Source organism: Symphodus melops (genome assembly GCF_947650265.1).
Source record: "Symphodus melops genome assembly, chromosome: 11".
NCBI classification, from domain to species: Eukaryota; Metazoa; Chordata; class Actinopteri; order Labriformes; family Labridae; genus Symphodus; species Symphodus melops.
Window position 1 is genome coordinate 21170583 of NC_136701.1, and position 12674 is coordinate 21183256.

Consider the following 12674-nt stretch of genomic DNA (forward strand, 5'->3'; position numbering starts at 1 on the left):
TAAACCATTCAGTAACTTACGTCACAGGGGGGTTGGTTGTGATTTTTAGTGTCCGACTTTTATGTAAGATGTCCTTGTGTGTTAAGGCTCTCGTTAATCTTTAATAAAAAGCAAGGACTTGAAATGAAGCCTTTATAGACTGACAATGCTGTAATAAAAAAATAATCAGAGCTAAATTCATGGATTTATTTTTATTTTTTAATTTATTTTTTATTGCACATGTTTTGTCATTGTTTTTAAATGATACACGAGTTAAGCAGGCTCTAAAGCAGGGGTAGCCAACCCTGGTCCTCAAGGGCTACTATCCTGCATGTTTTAGATGTCTCCCTCTTCCAACACACCTGATTCAAATGATTATCTCATCATCAAGCTCTGCAGAAGCCTGATAACAATCCTGATCATTTGAATCAGGTGTGTTGGAAATGGGAGACATCTAAAACATGCAGGATAGTAGCCCTCGAGGACCAGGGTTGGCTACCCCTGCTCTAAAGTATCATATCATCATCAGTAGCTCCTGACCCAGCCCAAGCTCTTGTGTGTTTTCCTCCTGTCTGATTGCCCTGATTTTCCTCACCTCACAAGTTTCACCTGTGTTTGATCACCCCTGTGTCTATTTAGTATCTGTCTTTCTTACCATCTGTGTCAGGTCATTGTGTTGTGATATGTGTAGTCCGTAGTCCGTAGTCCGTAGTCCGTAGTCTGTAGTCCGTCGTCCGTCGTCCGTCGTCCGTAGTCCGTAGTCCGTCTCCCTCTGCCCCCTGAATTTACTTCGTTTTTCTGCTTATGGCTGTTTTTGGACGTTTTGCATTTAGTTATCAATCAATCAATCAATCTTTATTTATATAGCGTCAATTCATAACAGGCGTTATCTCGAGACACTTTACAAAAGCAGGTAGAGGACCTTACTGTTTGTCTGTTAACATTAACAAAAGAGCAGGTAACAAGACCATGCTCATTGTTATGTTTACAAAAAGCAGGTAAAGGACCTTACTGATGGCTATATTACAAGAGCCCAGCTGAATCCGTCATAGCGTGGCATAGAAAAAACTTCCTTTTAACAGGCAGAAATCTTCAGCAGACCCGGGCTCATGACGGAACAGCCATCTGCTAAACTGTGCTGGGCTTGAAAATGGGATGGGGGAGATGGGACAAGATGCAGAAAGAAGAATAGGATGGGATAGGTTGGGGGGGGGGTCTGGGCAGGCCATTCTCGGGGGGGGGGGGGGTTGTTTGGGCAGGCCATCCTCACCAACAGTCCCAAGGAACCTAAGAGAGCTCAAGCAACCTAAAAGAGCTCAAAAGGAGAGGTTAGAATACAAAGATAGTGACAAGCTACTGCTTGTCACTATAGACATATCTTATTACTATAAGATAAGAAAGCTGGGAGAGAGAGAGGGAAAGAGAGATAAGAGATCTTGGTGCCAGTTCCCCCGGTAGTCTAGGCCTATAGCAGCATAACTATGAGCTGGTCCTAAGCCAGCCCTAACTATAAGATTTATCAAAAAGAAAAGTTTTAAGTCTATTCTTAAAAGTACCTAGTGTGTCTGCCTCTGCCTGTTTTTGCCATTTGTTTAAACCTTTTGTTCTTTTTAGTGTTCCTTCTTTTTATGGAATATGAACATACAACATACCCACTGTGGCTGAGTGGGTAGAGTCATTGTCTTGCAACCGGATAGCAAGGGTTCGATCCCCAGCCCCTGCGAGCAACATGTACGACGTGTCCTTGGGCAAGACACTTTACCCCAAATTGCTCCCCCTGCTCTGTCAGGGTGTATGTGGGTTGCTGCTCCTGTGGTCGACCGCTTGGTGTGTTAATTACCCCACAGGGATAAATAGAGTTTTCATAAAGTTTTATGACCTTATACGATAGTTGGGTTGTAATTATAACGTCAATATTCCAACTAATTCACTTCTGAACTATTCTTAATTATTTGTAATTACCGTACTTGGAATTCATTTTTTAATTGTCATTATTAGTATTTTTTAAGTTAATGAAATGTTCCTTTGAACAAATGTTCCCTGCTTAACAGCATTTTTTCTATTTTGTTACTTTTAAATGTTAAAAGTAAATGCAATTAAGGAGTACACTCGAGAGTGTACATGACTTTTCTCTTTCTTACTTTTACACGATGCCAATTCAAATTATTGTTCACAAAAGGTCAATTTAAGCAATTTAGGTTGATATGTACTTTTTCTATTTGGACTTTTTTAGATTAGCAAATTAGAATCCTATTGAAATTGAAATATGGGAAATTAAGTCCAAATTAATGAGCCGTGTGTGTTTGTGTGTGTTTGTTTGTGTGTGTGCGATGGTTTATCTTAACCAAGGGTGAAGCTTCAGTTCCTCCAACGTTGGGCGCTCCTCTGGGGCCTTGGTCAAACACGTGTGTAGGAAATCCTGGCAATCTGGAGAGAAAGATGGAAAATAAAGATGAGCATGACAGCTTCACTCACAATGAAAATATGAACTATCTTGAGCAGATTGTTTAATTCTTGTGACATGTGATTATGAGTGTGATTTACTTACCTTTAGAAAGTCTTCTGCTGATCCTCAGCCGTTTTCCCAGGAACTTTTGGGTCTCAAAGGATGCCCTTTTGTGTAGACAGTCATACAGGACTACACCAAGCTGCCACACTGTAGTGGGGCCTGCCTTGTACGTGCAGCGTTCATACCACTCTGGAGGCACGTGATCAGGAGTTCCTACAAAATAGAAAAAGAAATGTTAAGTTGAGGAAAAGGCAATACTTATTAAATATAAGAGTAACAGACAGGTTATTTAAAGCAGAGCATGAATGAAAGGTTGACAGCTTACCATAGAAAACTCGAAATGACGATCTTTCTTTGAAGAAGCAGCTCATTCCAAAGTCGATGAGTCGAACACGAGGAACATCCGATCCAGACTCAATCAGGATATTTTCCACTTTGATGTCACGGTGAAAGATCATCTTATCCTTCAGTTCTTTTGCTGCATCCACAAGCTGTGTCATTATAATCTGTCAGAGAGAAAGAAAGAGAGAGGGTTAGGCACACAAGATGGTAATGCTTAGATGTAGTAATTAATTTGTTTTCAATTTTCATATCAGCTCCACTGCAGGTTTCCCACAGTGAAACAAAACATATACAAGTAACTTACCTTTGCCTCCTCTTCCTGCAGGGCCCCTCCTTTGTCCCAGGTGTAATTTAAAAGATCTTTTGAGGGGACTGGTCTCTCCAGCACCAGTAGCAGCTCCTCGTCCAGATCATACCAGTCCAGCAGTGACACGTATGCCGACGTCCCCACAGATCCAGGATTTTCTGACGCAAGCTTCTCCATTACCGCCACTTCAATTGAAACCTGCTTCCCACTTGGATCTGTATGTTTGCAGAAAACATTGTCCTTCGGGATGTGTTTGATTGCGACCTACAAGACAAAAGCAGAAAAGGAAAGTTGTTAGCACTTCCTGATCATATTTTATCTGCCTACTTATGTATGAATGTGTTTTTGTGCTAAAGTATACATTTGTTTATGTTCGTGAGTAACACTTACAGGTAAATTATCTGCTTTGCGATGGCCGGCAAACACAGATCCACAGCCTCCTGCGCCAAGCTTTTCCCCTTGCTCATATTTGGTCTGGAATTGAGCAAAGAAATCCTCTGTGGTGTCTAGCTTTGTCTCAGCCCTCTTCTTTCCGCTTGGCCCTTCTCCGTCAGCCTCCGACTTTCTTTTGGAGCCCCTCTTGCTAACATCATCGAAAGCTGTTTCACTGCTGCTGTCTGTAAAATAAAATAAAAAACAGGAATGTTAGTTTGTTGACGAGATAATCTTCTAAACTAAATAGCACTGAAGTTTGTTGGTTAAAATGTAAATCAATATACAACAGTAACATACCTTTGTCTGTAGAGGTGGATGCTGACTCCTGGTCTTCTTGGCTAACATCTATTCTCGTCTTCTTTGTCACCGTCTCTGAGTGTCCCTCTCCATCTTCAAGGATTTTCCTCTTCGAAACCCTCACCCTTAAATCCTCCTCCTTTGTGTTTTTGGACTCAGAACTGCAGTACTTTGTCCTTTTTTGGGGGGCCTTGGTGTCAGAACTGGCCCTTCTTTTAGTTGGCTTCAGTGAGCTGTAAATTGCAGATGCTGCCACCTGTGGATCGCTCCTTGGGCCAGAAGGTCTGGGAGCCTTCATTTTCTGAGCTGAGTCGTTTTTCATCGTTGTGTTTTTAACAATGTAAAATGATGCACTTCTGATCATTGAGTGATTGTGAATGAAACACTTGTGAAGTAATGGTCTTGTCTATCTGGACTGGCTTTAAAGGTCAATGTTCCAACAAGTGTCTTTGATCTATGACATCACAATTCAGAAAACAAAAACAAAAAAAAGTTGTTATGAAGTAGCCATAGTAACAAGAGGGCCAATTTTCAGTGATGTGTTGTTCTCATGGACTGTTGTTCCAGGTTGCAACTGACGCTCTGATTGGTCCGCTGACCACCAATCAGAACTCTCTTTCATATCGATTGTCATTGCACTATACATTTAAGGTTAGAAATAAATAGATAGAGAATAAATAGAGACAAAATTTGTCTTGAACTTAAAGTTTGGCACCAGTGACTTGAGATTTTTCACCTCTTTGGAACCATTAAAAAAAACAAAATTAAAACATAGGTCGGAATGCTACAGTCACTGCAGTTTCATTGTTATCCCAATAATAGGATTTGCAGCAAACACAGTAGTTCAGATATTAGTCAGAATTTATCACAAACTGTAATAGTTTTTGATAAGGACAAGCAATGCCTGAATTTAGAGTTAAGTGTCTAGATAAATGTCCGCCTGTCTGGCTTGGCCTTATTGTACAATAATATTTTTATTTTGATAGTTTTCTCCTATTTTATAAAGTTTTAAATTGAATAGAACAAAGCTTTTGCATTAAAAAGGAACACAAAACAGGATATACAGGTGTCTAACTTAAAGGTCACCTTTGTAAAATACACATTTCCATAATGTTCTTACTCTATTATGTGTCCCTATAATCTTTCAACAAACCCACTCAGATCATTTGAAAAAATAATTCTAAATATTTACACAAATATAAACATTTAAAGATATTTTACTTACTTGTTTTAACAGTGCAGTTGCTTTATAAGCTTAGATATTACACTCAGGTGTGTATTTACCCATGCTTGAACACAAACTTCATACAGTCCTATATTACCTCTTTAATGTTAGTGCGATCACGAAAAACTGAATATTCCAGAGAAGCATTTTGTATTTTTCATTTAGCGTGTGACGTGTATGATAGCCTTGCAAGTCAATAATCACAGATTCAATTATTTGTCAACAAACCCCCCAGTTATTAGAAAAGTCCATCCTCTCCGTCTTCTGCTTGCTAAGTCTGTAAGAAAGAGAAGTCAACCAAGTCTAAATAATAAAAATATACTTTAAAAAATTGAAGAAAGAAATGCATCCAAACAAAGTTAATTATCTGTTCTCATGCAAAGCTTCTCTGAAGGATCTGATGACGAGAGAAGATATTAGCTGTTTTCATCTGTTGGGAAACAAAAGAAAAACAAAAACCACTGACTATTTCAAAACTTGCATCATTATCTTGAGTAGTTACTTGGAAGGCAAGGAAGAAAAAGGTAGCATGACTTAATTAATCCTTAAAATAGGAGTTTCTTGGTGTGGAGATCTTGTTTTGCTTTACTTAACTATTTATTTTTGATCCAACACTCACTGATAGATGTGTCTTTCTTGATCTTTCATCAGTATCAAACAGCACGTCAAAAATAAAACATATCCACCTTTATGGGTTCTCACAAATGCCATAAACAAAATAAATGTTATCCCGAAATCAGAAAGAGTAAATATGCATGTATTTATTTAATGCATGCCAGAGCCATTTAGCACTGTAATAAATGTTAATTTTATACCATGTTTATTTTTGTCTGGACGGGACAGAAAACTAAAGATGCATTCAGAGTGTAACAAACAGTCATCGAGGGCAGGGATTGTATTTGCAGTGAGTTGAATTTGAAAAATCATAAAGCTTTATGTTAACTTCAGAACAGCATCGTGAAAATCACACATCACAGTTCTTTAAAAGGATCTGTACAAATACCTGACACATGTCTTGTTTGATCAATGTAATCATCTTCATGCTGCTTCTGTCTGGGCTGTGAAACAGATATTTTATCATCATTTGAGACCCATTCCTCCACATAAATCACAGATAGTATGCTTTAAAACACTGATACATGCGCCACCATGGAGGCAGAGCCGCACTCCGTGGAGAGTTCATGAACAACCAGATCAGGCCAATAGTGAATTATGACAAGGTCCCAAAGACTCAGGGTATCAGAAGAAAAGACAACAACAAAAAAGGCTTGAATACTTGTCTAGATGTGTATCACAGGTTCAAGTGAGAGTCAGTGTTGCCAAGTCCACTCATTATAAGCGACTTTGGGCTTGTTTTTCTGTAAAGTCGCTTGAAAGTGTCTTCAGTCGCAGGTTGCATTTTTTTGGGCATGTTTTCTAAAGTGTAGTTGCTTATTTGGGCTTGCTTTTCTCCCTGTATGAACTCCTACTGATTCTCTCCCAACATGTGGCGGTTGTCAGCCGCAGCCAGGGCATTCATTCCTATGATAATTCAACAAGTTGGAGAGGGGGAAGAAACTTTTTGACTGCAGTTTGAGAGCAGAGATGACTCGGAGTGAAAATATAGATAACATTTCAATTTTTATTTTCATTTTAAAATGTGCTTCAATGCATAACAGCAAAAAAAAAAATACAATATGATTAAGTCACCTACATATGTACACACACTAGAAAACATATTTAATAGTCCCATAGACTGTTAAATACGTTTCCTGGTGTGAGTATTTAGATTTACAGTTTATGGGACACACACATTGTTGCCTCTTTGAACTCAGAAGAACACTAGAACACTTTTTTTCTAAATGTGGAGCCACTGTTTATGGACTCTTGTACCAATAAATAAACAGTTGCAATGTAACTGTAAATATTAAGGTTGCAATGTCTTACAAATGAGTTGTGACTTAACTTAAAAAGATAGCATTGTTTGTTGATTGTTTAATAATCTTTTTTTTTTTTTTGCTTTGGCAAAAACAACTGTTACCATTCATGTCAACGTGTGGATTTTTTTTGGTTCAACACACAGTGCTTGGATGTGTTAAAAAATATGATGAGAGCAGCAAACCCTGTACAAAGAAAAATAAGGCTGCATTTGAGTCTGTTCTTCATGTTAACCACAGTAGAGGAGCTATCACATTTACCATAGCATTTGTGTCATTGGTTGGACTGAAAGCAACTGAATTTTGAACTGAGAGCTATACCATTCCCTGTTGTAGACTGAACAGGTTTAAAGGGTCATTTATCCTAGTTTCTTTAAAACATTTTAACAGAGACAAATAAGACAGGTGCTGTAATATAATCTGGAAAAAACATGTTCATTATTGCAGAGTTCTAAATCAAATCTGGGAGTAAATCTAAAGATGCCTCGTACTAAAGATGAACATTTACGCACATTATATGCAGAATCTCTGAAGACTGAATTGAAGATCAGGCCTGGCCTACCTTTGTTCACACCTTACAGTTGAAAGAAAGGCAGTAAAACAATTCTGTGTTTTTGTTCAATTATCTATTTATTTATTAAAATTAAAATGGTTGGAGAAACCGGAGCACCCGGAGGAAACCAAAACCGGAATTCAATCCTGACCTTTGCTGTGAAGCCACAATGTCACCACTGAGCAGCTGAGTTCAGTGGTGACATTATTTATCCACGCCAACATTAAATCTACACGTGTAGTTTACGACACATCTAAATCAAGTGTGTCGACTGTCAAAACACAAATGATGAAATTACACAGCAAAGAGAAAGGTTTGGAATCCTGTTTACGAGGGGAAGGGACTGTGGGGTTGAAGGGGGAGAAATTCATTATTCAGCGGTCGTGCCGAAAGGTTTTACGATCGCTTTTCCTATTGCTGCAAAAAAACTGTACACTCCATTCTCCTTTGAGCCATTTTGAAGGCTGTACAGGTGGATTTTTAGATATGTCAGGACAACATCATCAAAAGATGATTCATCTGATAATGCTGCCTTCAATGCCTTTTCTGGAGAGCCAAACTCTATATAGAGGTCTTTTAACACAGCCTTGATGAATCGCTTGTTATCCTTGATTTGACTGACAGCAGAGAAGTTGATATCGTCAGATAATTTGTCACCCAGACGCCTGATGATGATATCGATATTTCCCATCTCAAAGGATTTTTTGAATTTCCTTGGGGCTTTGGACCGGAGCTTCAAAATCAGAGCAGTGATGAGGCTATAATACTTTTTTGTGCATTGAGAACATGTGACAGAAGGCATTGAAAAGTCTGTATTTGTCGTAATTTCAGAGCAGGTTGCATAATTGTTGAACGATGACAGATGGTCTGAAGATATCTGTGATTGCTCCGACGGTATCTCAGTTGATTTTGAAGACACCGAAAGTCTTTGTTTGGTCAAAAGGACATGTGGATTGTAACTGCAGCGGGACGAGTTATCTGACTCATTGTCATTAGACGACTGCTGAACTGGCAGAGAGGATTTGGTCTGCCTGTCGCTATAGTTCTTTCTAATGCATTTAGGAGATGTGACGGATGGCACTGTAATTACTGTATTTTTCAACTTTTTAGAGCCTGTCGCGTGATTATTTTGCACTGATAGATGACCCAAAGATTTCATTTTTGGTATCTCAGCGGATTCCTTTTCTCTCGGTTTGGTCAAAATGTAACTATCAATGTGAATTTGGACTCGTGGATTGTCACCGCACCAGAATGAGTTCTCTGATTGTCCCTGAGTGTCATCATATGACAGCTGACTTGGCAGAGCGGATGTGGTCTGCCTGTAGCTCTCTTCTACAGGTGGATTCAGCAAAGCTGGGATCAGATTTTCTATGTCTGTTAGGGCACCAGACAATTTGTTATTTTCTATGGTATTAGTGGATGGCTCCTTCTCCAACCAGACTAAGACCTTCTGCAAGAATTTTCTCACTGCATCCTCTGTCATTGCATATTGGACTTCAGGAGAAGTTTGGAAATGATCGGCACCCATCCTTTTCGTGGAAATGACAGAGTCATAGAGACATTTTCCGCACGGGGGCAGGGGAAGCTGATATGTTTGGCTGGAAGTCAAGTGATCGTACACTTTATCAGTCAGCTCCTTTGAAAACGCATTGATCCCATAAACGGATATGATGTCTTCCAGTGATTCGTTTGCATGTGCTGCAGATATCCGTGATGAGCTTACCTTTTTAAACAACTTGTCAACATCTTCTTTCATGTCGACATATTCTAGTGACGAAGAACACTTTCTCACAGTTAACATTTTTGTGTTCTGGTCCTGAAAGTGAACCTTATGTTTGGGCCTATGCTCTGGAACCATTCCTGGTAACACTGCAGGTTCAGTATCTAAAGAATCTAAATCCTTTTTTAGACTGACCACAAAGTTTGTGTTCTGTTTCTCAAATGAATTCCTAAGTTCTCCCATCATTTTCTCAAACTGGTTTAACACAACTTTCTGGAATTTGACTTTGCTAACTTTTTTCTTATCGCTGGTGTTTTTAGTAGGTGTGGCCATTGAAGAAAAGAAGGTTCGCACTGTGTCGTATATTGATCCCATATTCACACCTTTGTTTGTAGGGTTACTTGGGTTTTCAGCTACATCCATAAAGTCAGGATCCTGCAAATCACCAAAAATGTGATTGACAATATCAGTCGCTGCAAAATGAGCATCAAAAGAGGTGTCAGGAGCTGATATAGCATTGCCAGTCACTTCAGTGATGTCTGATGTCTGATCTGACCATTTTTGCAGGATCTCACTCACAGATACGACTGCGGAGGCTAAAGAGATCTTTGATTGTTTGATCTGAGATGATTCATATCTCTCTTCTCCCTCTTTTGCCAAAGAATATACTTTTGATTCACAGCTTTTGTTGTTGATAATCTTAGCACTTTTTGGCCGCATAGATGTTCCAAGGAACTTAAATTTCTGCCCAATTAGGAAGTTCTTCAGACATTTAGTAGCATACGTCAACATGTGGTCAAGAGACGAGATTTTGGACATGGAGCCGTTGACATAAACGGCAGGATCTTCTGGCCAAACTTGGCTGTTTGCAGCCACAGACAGAAGATATTTTACCTTCTGTGTGACTTCACTCTCAATCAGATCTGTCAGTTTTTCTGCATTCACACATTTGTTCTGTGGGACCTGAAGAGCACCAGCAAAGCTGTCTAAGAGGGATTCTCCTAAGCTGGCTGTGACATTAAAGTCCTCAAGAACTGAATTTGTTTTATCCTCATTCAAGTTCTCAATGATCAGGCACTCTTGAAAACTTGGTAAGACAATCCTCAAGACATCTGCAGATAGTGCCTGTACAATTTCAATTAACATGTCAGCCAGAGTGGCATCTAAAGCTGAATCCCAAGTCCCTGCAGCTAACATGCTCCACTGTGCTGCTGTAATTTTTTCAAAATATTTGTCCACCAGGGGCAGAAGAGCTTCTGATGGGATCATGATAGTGTGTTTCATCTTGATCCTAGATAGGATGATTTTGCAAAAATCTTTCAAAATGCTAGGACATAAATCCTGTTTTTAGCTGCTGTGTACAAGTAGCTAGTAGTATAAGTCGCCCTGATCTGTGACGTCACGGTTAAGATCTAAACAAACTTTTTAAATGAAAACATTCATCACCCAATCGCAAGCACGCACGTCATAAACACATCTTAATTCACGCATGCGTACACAAGTTTTGGTAGACGCCAATGGCATATCATTATTTATTTTAATATATTTTTGTAATTGGCGATGTTTTTCTCCAAAAAGTAACACGAATCATTATGATCAAATCCAAGAAAACGTTATTTTTTGTTTGTTTTGTTGCTCTAAAATTGGGCTTGTATCAGAGTAAATGCAATGAATATTTTTAATATAATGTAATAATTAATACAATAAATGTGTGTGACCGCGGTGAAGTCAGTGTTATGTTGGATGTTTAATAGGTTTCTCAGGAGCGCAGCAGAGCGGAAGTCTGTCAAATATCCAACTTCAAACTAACTTTCTGCGGAGGCAAAAAAAAAAAAAAACACTTGCGGAAGAAAGATACGATGTCTTTATTGTCATTGTATAAGTACAATAAAATACTGTTAGAGCAGTCCAATAGGTGCCACATCAAAAATATACAAAACACTAAAATTTACAAATAAGAATACAAGAATATTAATATGCATCAATAAGAAGCCCTTACGGTCACAGTGAGTTACCATGGTGACGTTAAACAACGACGTTTGGATTGGGCACGGGGCAGATTGGACACAACATTTGAATATTTATATTTGTCTCGGTCTGTATTTTATTGCGTTTTGGTCCAGATCCGGACCGGAGTCTAGATCGACGTTTAATTTTAAGAAAACACTCCAGGATAAAACGTAACATTTTGGTTTCCTTCTTTCGCCTACTGTTTTCCATGGTCAAAACCCATTTACCCTTAGAGCACAACACCTGCTGCTAATCAGTGTCCTTAAATAAAGTTCATCTGCCTGGGTTCATAGTGCCACCCAGTGTTCAGCTCAAACAAAATCACCCAAAAAATGTCTCTAAGTAAAGGGGGAAGGTCAGAGCACAGAACTCACCTCACTGTAGGCCTCAGGGACATTTTCCTCCAACACTGTCTTTTTCACTCCTTTAAAGCAAACACAGACAGGGACAATATTCAACAAGCGTGACACAATCTTTTCCAACAGGCTTCACAACTTTGTGCAACATTGTGTTTCTAATTTTAACTTTAGCTTTTATGCATTAGCTTTGTCTGAAGAGCACCAAAAAACCATGTGTGAACGCAAAGGGCCACAGTTTTCAGTCAGTCTTCACCTGGATTTTTTTCCTCCAGACCCCTCGTATTTTTTTTTGGCAGCAAGTGGGAGTAAATTAATGTGAGATCGCAGCAAGATATTATCCGCAGAATTCATCTCAAATTATGTACTGTACTTGTAAACAAGAGCTGACTGAAATTATTGCCATCACTGACAGAGTGAGCGATACGCATCTGAGGGTCAGAACTTTCTCACCCTGTGAGAGAACAGTGTTACACCAATTTTCAATCTGTCCAACATTTCTAAGAAAGATTGTACTTAAAAACATACATTTAAATTTATGTATTTTAATTTCAGAAAAAAATGCAACATTGTGGCTCTTCTCACTTATTGAAGACATTTAAAGAGACTTTGATTTCTGCTGCTTTGTGTAAAATGTTTCACTTGCTCCTTTATCAAAACACTTTGTTTTTACTGTCAGCTGGCATACATATTCATTTGGCTTACATGTGTTGATTTGAAGAATATATAAACCCTTAATGAAACGTCTGTGCTGTGCTTTGGTCCAAATATAACATGAATGAAGCCCCAGAGGATATATGTATAAACCAGCTCGCTCAGAACGCTCCGTTTTGGTGTGTGTGTCTCTTTAATTGCAATGATCACCCCTGAGTTTTCCTGGTAGACATCACTCCTCTGTAGAGACAACAAAAAATGGCAGACCTGTTCAAAATATTAGCTCTAGGCTGGAGGTGAAGTCCATGGGTGGAGATACCAGGGGAGGAGATTTTCTTACCCAGAATTTAATTTGTGATGTCACAAACTGA

General features: G+C 38.9%; 1 protein-coding gene across 1 annotated transcript; it reads right to left on the bottom strand.

The window, feature by feature from the left end:
* Positions 1–2285: 2285 nt before the first annotated feature.
* LOC306831362 (serine/threonine-protein kinase pim-1-like) lies at positions 2286–4838 on the bottom strand. The gene is made up of 6 exons (XM_079355430.1): positions 3870–4838; positions 3528–3754; positions 3135–3401; positions 2814–2994; positions 2528–2701; positions 2286–2406 (listed from the first exon to the last, which is right to left on the bottom strand). Exons 1-6 carry the CDS (start codon positions 4231–4233, stop codon positions 2315–2317), a joined length of 1305 nt encoding a protein of 434 aa, XP_079211556.1. The 5' UTR covers positions 4234–4838; the 3' UTR covers positions 2286–2314.
* Positions 4839–12674: the final 7836 nt, after the last annotated feature.

What these genes read in the sequence shown, in the direction of transcription:
- LOC306831362 (XM_079355430.1), bottom strand. Translation starts at nt 4,233, where the DNA reads ATGATCAGAAGTGCATCATTTTACATTGTTAAAAACACAACGATGAAA. An exon ending in GTCATTTCGAGTTTTCTATG is followed by an intron (nt 2,702 to 2,813) that starts GTAAGCTGTCAA and finishes TCTATTTTGTAG; the next exon opens with GAACTCCTGATCACGTGCCT. An exon ending in CAGCAGAAGACTTTCTAAAG is followed by an intron (nt 2,407 to 2,527) that starts GTAAGTAAATCA and finishes CTTTCTCTCCAG; the next exon opens with ATTGCCAGGATTTCCTACAC.